General features: G+C 36.8%; 1 protein-coding gene across 2 annotated transcripts in view; it reads right to left on the bottom strand.

The window, feature by feature from the left end:
* The window catches only part of OPRM1 (opioid receptor mu 1), a 155,503-nt gene that overhangs the window by 89,542 nt on the left and 51,533 nt on the right, over positions 1 to 14,428 (bottom strand). Inside the window, exon 4 of one of the 2 annotated variants that reach the window (XM_024748046.1) lies at positions 12,815 to 13,293. The exons of the other annotated variant lie outside the window; for it this stretch is intronic. Coding sequence (XP_024603814.1) covers positions 13,255 to 13,293 — 39 coding nt within the window. The 3' untranslated portion in view covers positions 12,815 to 13,254. Of the gene's footprint in view, positions 1 to 12,814; positions 13,294 to 14,428 lie in introns of those variants that run through there. 2 annotated transcript variants of the gene reach the window in all.

The following is a 14,428-nucleotide window of genomic DNA, read 5'->3' as shown; positions in this document are numbered from 1 at the left end:
GAGTTGTGAATGAAGAAGTTGCATCTGGTCATGCTATGCAGAGAAGATGTTTGCACATATTGGGATTTGGACATGGGTTTTTCTTTGCAAAATGTTCAGGTTTACAACTCTTTATTTTATTTTATTTTATTTTTAATTTTTGCGGTACGTGGGCCTCTCACCGTTGTGGCCTCTCCCGTTACGGAGCACAGGCTCTGGACGCGCAGGCTCAGCGGCCATGGCCCACGGGCCCAGCCGCTCCGCGGCATGTGGGATCTTCCCAGACCGGGGCACGAACCCATGTCCCCTGCATCGGCAGGCGGACTCTCAACCACTGCGCCACCAGGGAAGCCCTACAACTCTTTTTTAATATATAATCTGGAGTGATCCAATGTTATTTTGAAATACTTTTTTCTTACCATAAAGTGTTTTCATGTCAAGATTGCTTCTACATGCAAAAGATCATACCTAACAAATTAAAGTATGCTTTAAATTTCACCCCGTTGAACTTCTTGTTTCTTGTAAAGAATTTCATTGCTTAAGACGTTGAATTCATTTCAAAGAATGGGCTAGAAGTAAATGAAACTTTGTTTATTTTCAGCTATGGACTTTACAGCAGAGGGTTTCTTCTCTTTGTACAGTTCGGTTGGCAGTTCTAGCTGAAGGAGTCATGAAGTTAAGATTAGGGACACTTTAGTTCTAAAAATAGAAGCAATTCGTGAAGAGAAAAAGCCCACTTCTTTCATTCATTTCTAAGTGCCTATTCAGTATCAAAGTCATCTGTTGGTCTGATTCTTAGCCTCTTTACGTACATTGGAACATTTACCTGGAGAATATTCTTTTTCAACAGGCCAGTTATTATGTGTGAATGAGAAAGACAAGAGGAAATTCTAGATTTCTGTTATTATCAGGTTTTCTTTATTGGTCATATATATCATCACACATTACATGCAAAAAATTCACAATATAGACCAAAATGTATATATATATTCCGTCACAAGAGTAATACAATGCAGAAGTTTATGTTTTTACACACAACTATCTTAAACTGTCAGATAGGAATAATGTAAAATTAATTTAGCGATATGCTCACTGTTTGATGTACGGGTCAACATTTTGATCTGCATATGAGACCATTGTGATGTGACACATCATTCTTTTGAAGGCTACAGCTGATCATCCTATCCTACTCGGAAATGTGCATTAAATGATAGCTTGGTCTTTACTGCAAGTGAAAATATTTGTTTTTCAACAGTGAAAAGGACATTCTGATGGGACTAACACACTAATTAAAACCAAAACATAAACAAAAAGCTAAAGAAAAACTACCAGACCATCAAAATGAAAAGAATGCTGTATATTTTTAAAACGTTCTCTTGTGTGTGTTACCGTAACCAACAATATATTTATATCTCTCTATTTTCCTGGCAGGGGCACATAGGTGAAGTACAGATACCAGGCAATACTTTTGTCTTATTGTGATGAAGACAGATACGGGAGGAAGATCTGAAAAATAAATACAGGAAGCATGTTGTATTCATTGTTAAATTTATGGATTTCATGGTATGTTTCAAAAGATGTGGTTATGGTTTCATTACTTGGATACAAAAATCTGTAAAACATGAACTATTCTAGACTGTCTTTTTATGTTACTAGTTGGCATTTCTTCTACTTGCTCTTTAGACAATTAATTGCTGCAGGAAAGCTGAATCCATAGGCAGAACAGCAGATCTGTTTCTTTTCTTTTACTCCCAATACTTTCAAGGAAAATGATCAATTCTGCTCTTCTCTCAGACCCTGGATGGGAGCCATGCATTGAGTTGATTGCTTATGTTAGGTTTGACTTTAAGCTATAGAAACAGGAAGTAACAATTCTGCTACCATTTCTATTGCTGGGGAGAAAAGCAGTTTGTGGGCAAGGACTTGTTTAAAAATATTTGAACTAAGTCAACTACAGAGAATCTCATTTAATGAAACATATTCCTTTATGATATTTTTCCCACAGAAACATTATGGTTACCTTTATAAACTAAATGTTTTTAGTTACCTGAATTTCAAATGTAATTGAAAACATATGGCATACATCTTCTCTTTTCTAATGGAAATTACCTTTAGAAAGCAAAAATGTGTCAATAATGTTACAAAAATTTAATAACAAGTGACAGAGCACCTAATATTGATTCAGACTTTTTTTAAACTTGTCTTTTTTCTCCATTTGATAGAGCAGATTTTTCAATTTCTTTTTTCTTTTAAAGCACCACTTGCAAAGTGGTTTCTTTTCTTCATTTAACAGAACAAAATGAAAACAAGAAACTTGTTATTTTAAGTTTCCAGAATTACGTCAGTAGATGAAAAGTTCAGAAAATGTTTTACGAAGGGAAGGATGAGTTAGTGGAAACTGGCATTTCTTCTTTAATTCCCATTAAACTAATGGGAATTTATATGCCAATATAAATATATAGGTAAGTTTATATAAATATATATATTCCACTTATATGAGCTATATATTCACATTTAATGGGACATATAATGGAAAATATATATGCCAATATTCCTAATTTGTTTCTCATTAAATTAATGGGAATTTATATTCTGATATTCATAGAGCAGAAATTTTTTATGGTGGGAGTATTAAATTATAAACAGCAGCATTGAATTTTATGGATTCAGAATTGATGACCATTCAAGCTTTTCATTGAAATTGATGGTTTGGGTGGAGACCATAGCATCATTTAAAGTTCAACTTAAGATTTAAATAGAGAATGTGTAGTTGAAAGCATTTTCTAATTTTCATTTTAAGTTTACAAGTAGTTTATTGAATCTAGACTTTCAAGTAAGGAGCTACATTTTCGAGAAATTTCATTTTATTAATTGCTTTCTATTTTGATTACAATTACCATATAATTTCCAAGGCTTCATTTTGCTATGGGGTGTGTGTTGGTGTGTGTGTGCCAATGATAGCTATTTTAAAGGTTATATTGTAGTTATACTGTAAAGTACCTGATTGATAACAGAAACTTCATCCAAACTAGCCATTTAAAAAATCACAGGGTTCTCTGATCCTCGAGAGGCTGCAGAGCTATTCCTAACAGTTAGGGAGTCACATGTTATCAGGCCATGAACTAAATAAATATGTTTGAGAATATACGTAGAACTATCTTTCAAATGTATGTGGATATTCTTACAAGAAATAAAATACAATCTAAAAGTATGATTGATGTTTTAGTTTTTCCATTAGGCATTTCCTCAAACAGGGGCACTCAAATTCAAATAATATTTGTATGTGGACGTCTCCAATATTATATCATGTTGACATGAACTTCTTAGATTTCAAATACTTTGAAATATGGATACGGGCTGAAACTATGCTCTTTTAACATAACAGAGTCAAATTGACTTAGTTTATAGATCCAACCTAACATTAATTTCCTATTATTTACAAAGATATCTGTGTGCTACACAAAAACAGAGCTAGAGGAAACACTTCTGGTTTTCCAATTTATGTCAGAGATAGCATGGCTGTTACAGGCATTCCCCTCTCTTCTCCCTCAGCTCTGCGGGAAGTATAAGGCAGCCTTTTTTTTTTTTTTCTTTCTCATGGTGTCTTTAATTGCTCAGTGTTCACTTGTCTCTAAGTGAGAAACCAGCGAGTTAGAAAGCAACTGGCAGAATTGCTTCAAAGATCTTCAGGATCAATAAGAAAACTAACCAAATCGATCTCCCAATTTCCTACTGAAATTGGTATGTGAAATGGTTATGAAAAGATTTAGTGCATTCTTGGAGAAGGAAGGATTTCATAATAAAAGTGAAAAAGGAATCATGTAATCAGGGTTTACTCCCCGCCCCCTACCCGCACTGGTAAATGGATGGAGTTTATTAAAACAACAAACAAGCAAAATCTTGTAATCTTGTTTTTCATGTAAACCCAAGTTTTTCTTACTGTTGTTATTTTTCCCCAGTCCACGTAGAAGTTATATGATTGGTTCACAGGTAGCAAGGGGATCCTGAGAACATCTGCCAGGTTCTACTATTTGCAATATTGAATTTGTAAACCCTGGAAATAATTTATTTGAACTTAATTTATGTAGATGCAGGAGCTTACACGGAAAGTACCCAGCTGGTAGGAGGTCTACTGGTTTTTCCATTCCCTTGAGAAATAAGGGCCATGAATTTCCATAAAGCAAATTAGTTAATACAGCAGTGATTGGTAGCAGCTTCCAGCTGAGTCAGAGTGCTAGATGAGCCTGGGGGCAGATGGGAGCAAATCGTCTCACAGCCAAAGAGAGTAACAGGAAGACATTTTTATTTTTCTGTTTCTGAATGGTCCCCTGCGGAGGCCCCGGAGCAGGCGATAGGAATCACCTGCAGAGATGCAGAAGAGATTCAGAAGATGGGTTTCCTGTGTTAGACAGGATATTGGAGATTGAATTCTGACTAGTTCTAAAATCAAAATTACGTAGAGGAGGGGGCCACTGTTTGGTGAAATGGATGTAGGTGGCTCCTCTATGATGTCAAGCCATCAGCAAAGGTAATCGCAATTTTCCGCTTTATTCCTGTGATGCTGACCTCCTACACTGGTCATTGCATAGGGAAATCCATTCAGTAGAGAGAATAGAGGAATATGTATCTGTGTGGTGACAACATTCCAGAGAGACCTGAAAAATCCTGAACAGCAGCAGCAAAAACCCCCTAACCATCTAGCTAACCAGCCAACTAACAAAAAAGTCTCCGAGGGTCAACAAATGAGGAGCAGGCATTCTGAAACACCTACCTGACCATTTTATTCAAATTCACTTTATAAATGGGAACTCTTCTCTTTTGGAAGTCTCTGGTTGTCAAAAAGCTTAGGCAATAACGTGCACGTGGTCAGGACATCAGAGCATGATATCTTGACCACAGCGAGAGAAAAGCCACATGTACTACTCTACCAGGAAAGCTATAGAATTTGATACTGCATTTCAGTATTGTGTTCTATAATGGAAATTTCATGCAAATTACATTTCCTTATTTGGAAAAAGTAAGAACTCTAATCTGTCACTCAAAAACTGGGAGGATCCATGGGTTTACCTGTGATTGGAGATCCTCTGAGGTCTTAATGAAGACCTTCTGCTTGTAACTAGGCTTTCCTAATCAGAACTGGAAGCCAAATCCACCCAGGCTTTTCTTGCAGCCCAGAAAAGCCACGATCTCTAGGCTTGGTTGTTTGGGTGTCATGGCAGTGTGGGGTGGTGACATTATGGCCACAACCGGGTATGGAATATGAAAAGTATCTCTGCAACCCCAAAGCTCCATCTAGGAGCTTCCCTCCATCTCCGAGGGAACCAGAGAAAGGAGCGCCTAGGAGTCATATGGATCTCGCAAATATCACATAGGGTTGGGATACTTCTGCCCTCCTCGAAATGGGAAAAAAATAATTGCTGTTCTTCCCAGAGATTTATCTGCTTTGTCCTCCACTGAGGATGGTGAAATCACAATCATCAGGTCACACAAATGTAATCTCCTCTCCCTTTTCTCTGGTGTTCATTAATTAAAACATTTTTACTGTGTTAAATTTCTGAAGCTCAGTCATGTTGTCCAGTGTATGTGAGTATGCTCAGTTTCACCCAGACTCTTAGGAAAAGAGTTGCCTCCTTTATTCTCTCCTATCCCCTTCTTATATCTCCCTCAGCTTGGACTACTTCTCCTCTCATTTCCATTTGGTGTTTTGTAATCTTGTTGATTCACTGAAAAATTTCTAACATTAGTGGGTAATGCTAATTAAATAAGACATTTATGTATTTTAAGTAAAACAACAAAAAATTTTTAAAAGAGATTTGACAACAAATATGATAGCCTGTTCCCAAGATTTAGGTTCTTTTAAAAATCAAATTGCAAGGTAAGAAGAAGGAACTTGCAGGTAATGTTTAAAACCACCTTGTCCCAGGAGATTTTTTGCTGCTAAACATTCTTATTACAGGGCATGTGACAATACTAGGGTGAATTTTCCTCACTGTCTCCAAAAGGACCCCTGTGTTCCTTCTCTGAAACCATTAAACAAATAGGCACTTTTCTTTATAGACAATGTAAGTCTATAAAGACTTGCTAAGAATGGGATACTATTAGTTCGAACATAAGTAATAGGCACCCCCTTTTTTGATTGCACTGATCTAGACTTCATGCACATGACTGTGGGGTGAAAAGCAAAGCATATTTGATTCATGAGGTAGATTTGAGTGACAGCAAATCATTAGAAGTGCAATCATTGAGATGTACAGACAGAGGCAAATTTAGTTACTGTGAAAACTGTATCTCCTTTCATAAGATATATACTTGTAACTCATGTGTCAAGAACCATTCTTTCAAAGCCAAAACTGAAGAAGACATACTATCTGAAAAATATAAACATATTTATGCTTCCATTGAAAACTTGGGAGCTGCTATGATTAACACTGGGAAATTTTTACACTAACATAGGGCTGTTTGTGCTATTGCCACAAGTGCAGAGGTTTTCCAGAAACACAGAGCTGTAAAACTATCTAGTGTAGCTGTCTGCACTCAGATGTGGTTTCAGTAGGTCTTGCTTCTGGTCTGATAGATGCTATAGCAGCGGTCCCCAACTTTTTGGCACCAGGGACCGGTTTCGTGGAAGACAATTTTTCCACGGACAGGGGATGAGGGGAGGGAGATGGTTTCAGGATGATTCAAGCGCATGGCATTTATGGTGCACTTTAGTTCTATTAATATTACATTGGAATATATAATGAAATAATTATACAACTCACCATAATGCAGAATCAGGGGGAGCCCTGAGCTTGTTTTCCTGCACCTAACGACAGTGGTCTTAAGTATAATCTGGATGCCGTGTTCTGTGACTCTGAATCCTGAAGCGTCTCACACCAGGGAAAATACAGTGGTTAAGCCAAGACATTGATGAAGATTCATGCTTGTTCCCACCTCGTGCCTAACCCAAAAAATATGGCTCTTGAAAAAAGAATTATGTTGAGAATCTAGGCAAGAATTTTGTTGCTTCTGTAATGGCAGTAAGGATTCCTAAAGGCACTCATTTCCTGTAGGTGGACAGCCTATGAAGAGGAGAGTGTTTTTGATTATGACCAACTTCTGCAGTTGTACAGCCATAGCAGAGACATATGTGGTCAGTAAAGAAGCCAAGAAGCTGAGGCTACCATGTCCTATCCTAAGCCTGCTCTGGCTAGAACACTGCAGAGCTTGGAAAACCCCAAGGGATAATGTCACCTCCTGCAGTATCCATGGCTGAAGCTGGAAAAGTCACCTGTGGGCCACCTTATCTTGGTAATTGCCAGTATACAGAGAAGAGTTCTGTATAAACTGATTACTTCTATTAAATGAGATGCAGCAGACATCTTATCATTTCCATGCATTTTCAATGAAACATTTAGTCCAAGCTTTATCAAGAGGATCTTATTTTCACTTTTGAACATATAAATATACTTTATTTACACAATAAAGGCCAAATACATCAAAGCCACAGCAAACATCATTCTCAATGGTGAAAAATTGAAAGCATTTCCTTTAAGATCAGGAACAAGACAAGGATGTCCACTCTCACCAGTATTATTCAACATAATTTTGGAAGTCCTAGCCATGGCAATCAGAGAAGAAAAAGAAATAAAAGGAATACAAATTGGAAAAGAAGAAGTAAAACTGTCACTCTTTGCAGATGACATGATACTATACATAGATAATCTTAACGATGCCACCAGAAAACTACTAGAGCTAATCAATGAATTTGGTAAAGATGCAGGATACAAAATTAATGCACAGAAATGTCTTGCATTCCTATACACTAATGATGAAAAATCTGAAAGAGAAATTAAGGAAACACTCCCATTTACCATTGCAACAAAAAGAATAAAATACCTAGGAATAAACCTACCTAGGGAGACAAAAGACCTGTATGCAGAAAACTATAAGACACTGATGAAAGAAATTAAAGATGATACCAACAGATGGAGAGATATACCATGTTCTTGGATTGGAAGAATCAATATTGTGAAAATGACTCTACTACCCAAAGCAATCTACAGATTCAATGCAATTCCTATCAAATTACCAATGTATTTTTTACAGAACTAGAACAAAAAATCTTAAAATTTGTATGGAGACACAGAAGACGCCGAATAGCCAAAGCAGTCTTGAAGGAAAAAAACAGAGCTAGAGGAATTAGACTCCCTGACATTAGACTATACTACAAAGCTACAGTAATCAAGACAATATGGTACTGGCACAAAAACAGAAATATAGATCAATGGAATGGGATAGAAAGCCCAGAGATAAACACACCCATCTATGGTCAACTAATCTATGACAAACGAGGCAAGGATATAGGATGGAGAAAAGACAGTCTCTTCAATAAGTGGTGCTGGGAAACTGGACAGCTACATGTAAAAGAATGAAATTAGAACACTCCCTAACACCATACACAAAAATACACTCAAAATGGATTAGAGAACTAAATGTAAGACTGGACATTATAAAACTCTTAGAGGAAAACATAGGAAAAACACTCTTTGACATAAATCACAGCAAGATCTTTTTTGACCGACTTCCTAGAGTAATGGAAATAAAAATAAACAAATGGAACCTAATGAACTTCAAAGCTTTTGCACAGCAAAGGAAACCATAAACAAGACAAAAAGGAAACCCTCAGAATGGGAGAAAGTATTTGCAAACGATTCAACGGACAAAGGATTAATCTCCAAAATATATAAACAGCTCATGTAGCTCAATATTAAAAAAACAAACAGTCCAATCAAAAAATGGGCAGAAGACCTAAATAGATATTTTTCCAAGGAAGACATACAGATGGCCAAAAAGCACATGAAAAGCTGCTCAACATCACTAATTATTACAGAAATGCAAATCAAATCTACAATGAGGTATCACCTCACACCAGTTAGAATGGGCATCATCAGAAAATCTACAAACAACAAATGCTGGAGAGGGTGTGGAGAAAAGGGAACCCTCTTGCACTGTTGGTGGGAATGTAAATTGATACAGCCACTATGGAGAACAGTAGGGAGGTTCCTTCAAAAACTAAAAATAGAATTACTGTATGATCCATCAATCCCACTACTGGGCATGTACCCAGAGAAAACCATAATTCAAAAAGATACATGCACCCCAGTGTTCTCTGCAGCATTTTTCACAATAGCGAAGTCATGGAAGCTACCTAAATGCCCATCGACAGATGAATGGATAAAGAAGATGTGGTACATATATACAATGGAATATTACTCAGACATAAAAAAAGAACGAAATTGTGTCATTTGTAGAGACGTGGATGGATCTAGAGACTGTCATACTGAGTGAAGTAAGTCAGAAAGAGAAAAGCAAACATCGTATATTAATGCATATATGTGGAACCTAGAAAAATGGTACAGATGAACAGGTTTGCAGGGCAGAAATTGAGATACAGATGTAGAGAGCAAACGTATGGACACCAAGGGGGGAAAGCGGCCGTGGGTGGGGGTCGTGGTGGGATGAACTGGGCGATTGGGATTGACATGTGTACACTGATGTGTATAAAATTGATGACTAACAAGAACCTGCTGTATAAAAAAATGAATAAAATAAAATTCAAAAAATATATACTTGACTTAAGTAAGGACTTTGAAAGCTTTGGGGTCTTTGTAATAAATGTGGTCAGAGAGAATCTTTTCAGAGGTACTTTCTTTGTACTTTAGTTACATTTCTCTACTAGGTTTAGAATCTGTGCTTCTGAATTTCAACTTTTGCCTGTATCTTGAGACATAAAAGGCCCGCTGTGATAACGCTGAAAATAGAACTTTATTAGCATCTTTTTTGGGGGGTAATATTAAATAAGCTAAGTGTGCTTTTTCAATAATGAAATTTGCAAGTGAATGGATATCAGTTTTAGCAAAACATGTCATATTATCTAAGGAAATGAATATCCTCTTACCAACTCAAAGCTGTTTTTTCGATGACTTTATTTTAAAACTGCCAACTGTCTATTTCAACGTTGAGAAGTATTTCAAGTGGCCAAACGAAGTGTCTTGTTCTTCTGATGGCACAGTTGGGATGCTCTTCTGTCACAGGAAATTCTGCTTGAGGTGCTTCCTGTTTTCTTAAAAGAGATCCCTCTCAGGGTTTTGTGCCAAAGGTGATTAGAGGTGATTTCCAATGAATTCACCAAGTTACTCTCTCTCTTTTTTTTTTACATGGATAGTTTTCATTTATAATTTTCATTCCACATAGGGAGCATTTGCTACATGGTAGGTCTAGATTTTTATATACGTTACCTCACTTGATCCTGACCATAGCCCCATAAGGGTGCTACCGAAGGCCTTACTTTTAAGAGAAGGCTGAAGGTAAAAGAGCTGAAATATGTTGCTCAAAGCCACAAAGCCAAAAAATGCCACAATATGTTTTCAGACGTGGATCTTGATGACCTTGAAGCTCAACCTTTTAGCTTCTCCACTAAACTCTTTTATTTGACATCATCAGATTGTTAGGGTGGATCCAGAATATTACAGCAAAAGTTTAAAACAAACATGTATCAAATCCCCTTCCGAGGATCCCCTCCCCCGAGTAGGGGTATTGGCAGTAAAGTCCTGGTGACTCACTTTTGCTCCAGCTGAGCCTCACCTCCCTCCAGGGAGAGAAGGATGCCAGAGCAAGATAACAGTGAAGGTAGAGACCAAAGAGGAAAGGCCACTACGTACTAGAGATGAGAAATTCCACAGCAAGAAATCAGGTGAAGAAGCAAAACTTCCATTTGGTATCTAGAGTCGGCATTACTGAAATGTCCAATGAGGAAGAAACTCCATGCATAAGGACAAGGGTGAAATAAAAGAATAAAAGAACAAAGAACAACGCAGAACTTTACATTTTCTTAATCTTGATTTCATAAGAAGCTTTAGTTCATCCAACCGAGTCCGGGCTGTTACTTCTCTATTTGCCACGGAATTGCAATGTAGTTCTAGCAAATTTACGATAAAAAGGAGTAGTTATATGTACATGTATAACTGATTCACTTTGCTGTACACCTGAAACTAACACAACATTATAAATCAACTATATGCCAATAAAAATTAAAAAAAAAGAACAGGAGAAATGTTTCCATGAAAATAAAAAAATGATTTTGAATGAAAAATATAAAAAACACACTACTGTATTATTCACTTTAGAATGTCTTAACTAAGAGCTGGTCATTAGGCAGAAATAATGATCATTGAGAAACAGCCTTATGAGCAGAAAGCTGTACTATGTAATCCCTTGAGAAAACTCATGTTATTATGGCCCATTAAAAATAAGAACTTTCCTCCCCAATGACTTATATACAAATATTTCATTCTCCCTTATTGTGCTTCGTTTGAATCACCCCTTTTACTTGTGGAAGCTCTAGTAGTGTATATAATGTATATTAAAAATGCATTTATTTGACTTTCTAAATCTTTTCACAGTCCTGGTTTTAATTATTTTGATCAGGAAATGTAAAAAATTTAAAAATAATGCATATCCATTCTGGGACATTATAGTTGAGAAATGGTGATTGTTAGAGGCAAATATAAGACTTCATCAGAAGGAAACACTAAAACACTTATCCTTTGTTTTGTTTTGTTTTTTTCTCATCCAACAGAGATGTGGGCTGGATCCACCTAACTACAACCTATAGGATCTGAGATAGTAAATTCATTTATTCCAATCCACGACAGCTGTCTTCCTGAAACATTGCCCTTGTATATCTGGTGCATATTTGTGCCTTGTTAGATTGAAGAATGAACGCAGATTGTAAGGTTGAGACTACTGGCAGATTGTAGATTCAGGAATATTCTTATAAGGGAAGCTGGCACCCTGTTTTCTACTGTGTCTTCAAAGGAAACTACAGTGTACTTGATTCATTTAATCAATGCAGACAAAATTTCAAAGTGGAGAGCTTTAGGTCATGGGCCATCTAATTTGATTGTCTATATAGATCAAATAAAATGGGTGATTGCCAAATCTCTAACTGTATTTCATGCCAAAAGAAACCAAAGAGACGAATTGTCTTAGAGAAACTACTTAGAAGACTGACATTTTACAAAGGAAACCTTGACATGTAGCAAAGATCAAAAAGACCAACATATTGGTGATGACATTATAGAAACATAATATTCAGGAAAATATTCTTGGGTCATTGTTAGCATTTCATGACCAGGTAACTACAGAGGAGTGAAAGTAGATCACTGATTTTTCTCCACGGTCATTTGAATCTTTCTATTTTGAGATTAAGCTGACTGGATCCATATTTTTTTTAAAAAGTTTAAACTGTTCTGAAAATCAGCTAAAAACATCTGTCATTTTATCTTGTTGATTCAAAAGGCATAAGTATTCTGAGCAGAGTTTTAAAAAAAGAAAATACGATGTAAAGGGAGCATGTAGTAAGGAGAAATTATTGAGAAATAAAGAGTACATTTTAGTGCTTGACTTCCTGCAGGGATAAAGTGATGAGCTCATCGACCCACTATTACATTTTCGAACACTTGGATGGGAGCAAAGAAACTGCACAGTTAAAACTGGGGAGAAAACCACTGAAAGCCTAAGAGTGGAAAATCTCCCATTATGACTCTCAGGAAGGACTCACAGTGCACAAGAACCAACCTTTCTGCAGCGGACACGTTACTGGGTTTCAGATTACCTTTCATGTTAATTTCTTCCCTTGCAATAATGGAGCTAGGTAAGAGATGTTATTTAAAAAAAAAAAAAACAAAACAAGACATGAAGGTGGAAGTTATGTCTTAACTGAAGATAATTTTAAGGTTAACATTAAAGGTCAAAATAGAGCAAAGTATTCTCTTACAGAAGACTGGAAAGTCTTGGAATTCCACATCAGTTGCTTTGATCAGAGGTAGCATTTACTTTACATGTTACTACAGTGAATTTAGTAATTAATGGTTTTTCTTTGATGAGACTGTAAATGTTTGCTTGAAAACAATATTACATGCAGCAGGGCCATCTTCGATGGTAACCTCAATGCACATACCACAGCACGTTTCGGTCCCTTTGGGCATCTTCCTTGCGATTATGTACACAAGCAAACTCAGTGTGGTTTGGTTCTTTCCTTCCTAGTGCTTGATTTAGTTTGGTTGTCCCTCTCATGTGCAGAATGGAGTGGCCAGAGAGGAAGGAGTTTTGATGACTCAGAGCAGGCACTTTCCTAGGAAACCAGAGCTTTCCAACATTCTTGCAGTGACCTGCTTCCACATAGATGGTGGCTTCTAAGCTCAGTGAGGGTCTGAATGGCATGAGACCCAGTTAAGGTAGTGGAGCGGTTTCTGCTTCCAGATTTTCTAGCTGAAAGTCGAGAAAGAGCAAAGACAGTGAATGTTTCAGATAGGGTTGCAGTGCACATTTATTGGGCATCTTCTATGTGGCAGAATTATATTGAGAACTTTCATGTATACTTTCACCTGCAACTTTCAGAGTTTTTCCTAAATATCAAGACGTTATTTAATCTCCTGGGTCATTATGAATATGCCATTGCATTTGTACACACAAGTGAATAGGAATTATACACTAGTCATGAAAGAGATGTTATTGATGGGTCCTCGAAAAAATATATTTTAACCCAAACTCTGTTTCCCTCTGTCCTTGACTCTCTTCCCTCCTTGTCTTCAAATTGTTCATGATTTGACCAAACTTTCAAAAGAAAAGCAACATCTCTTTTTGTAGTACTGTTTACATTCTTTATTTCTAGGTAAAGAAATTTTATATTTCACCAAATTCTCCAAATCAGTGGATTCTTTTTTCTGAAGCAACTGATTTGAAGTTCAGAGATTTCCCCATCCCCACCTCCACTGTAAAGCTAGCGTATCTGTTGAGCAAAAATGGGACATTTGTTCACATGCAAAATTATGGCTTGATATTTTCAAATAAGGGAGGGGGATTATGAACATGAAACAAGTTTTATAATTAACAGATAATTGCTGTGTCCTGGTTTTTAACATTTTTGTTGAGAAGAAAGGAGGTGTTTGTATAGTAAGTGTAAAGGGATGAGAATTGTTTTCCTTTAACTTTATTTTGGTAACTTTCAAACTTCAGGAAAAGTGTAAGAATTAGAACGGTACAAAGAACACATGTGTACCCTTTACCCAGATTCACCTACTGTTAAGATTGTACCCCTTTCACTATACCATTTGCTTTCTCTTCTTTTTTTCTCCTTCCAAACAGAAACAAAGACACACACACACACACACACACACACACACACATTATCTTATGGAACCATTTGGTGCTAAACTGATCCCTCAATATTTTGATATATATTTCCTAAGAATAGAGAATAGAGTGATCACTATGTGATCACTGTGGAAGAGGCAGTATGAGCCCTGGATGTCTCTGCTCATCCTTGCTGATCATGCCAAAGTGTAAGGCTAACCAATCTCTGACCCTGAACGGTTCCCACAGTGGTAACTTAGGCGGTTAAGTA

This window comes from Neophocaena asiaeorientalis, unplaced genomic scaffold (assembly GCF_003031525.2).
Source record: "Neophocaena asiaeorientalis asiaeorientalis breed wild unplaced genomic scaffold, Neophocaena_asiaeorientalis_V1.1 scaffold123, whole genome shotgun sequence".
Taxonomy (NCBI): domain Eukaryota; kingdom Metazoa; phylum Chordata; class Mammalia; order Artiodactyla; family Phocoenidae; genus Neophocaena; species Neophocaena asiaeorientalis.
Note: the sequence above shows the minus strand (reverse complement) of the source record. Positions and strands in the feature narration are given on the sequence as shown.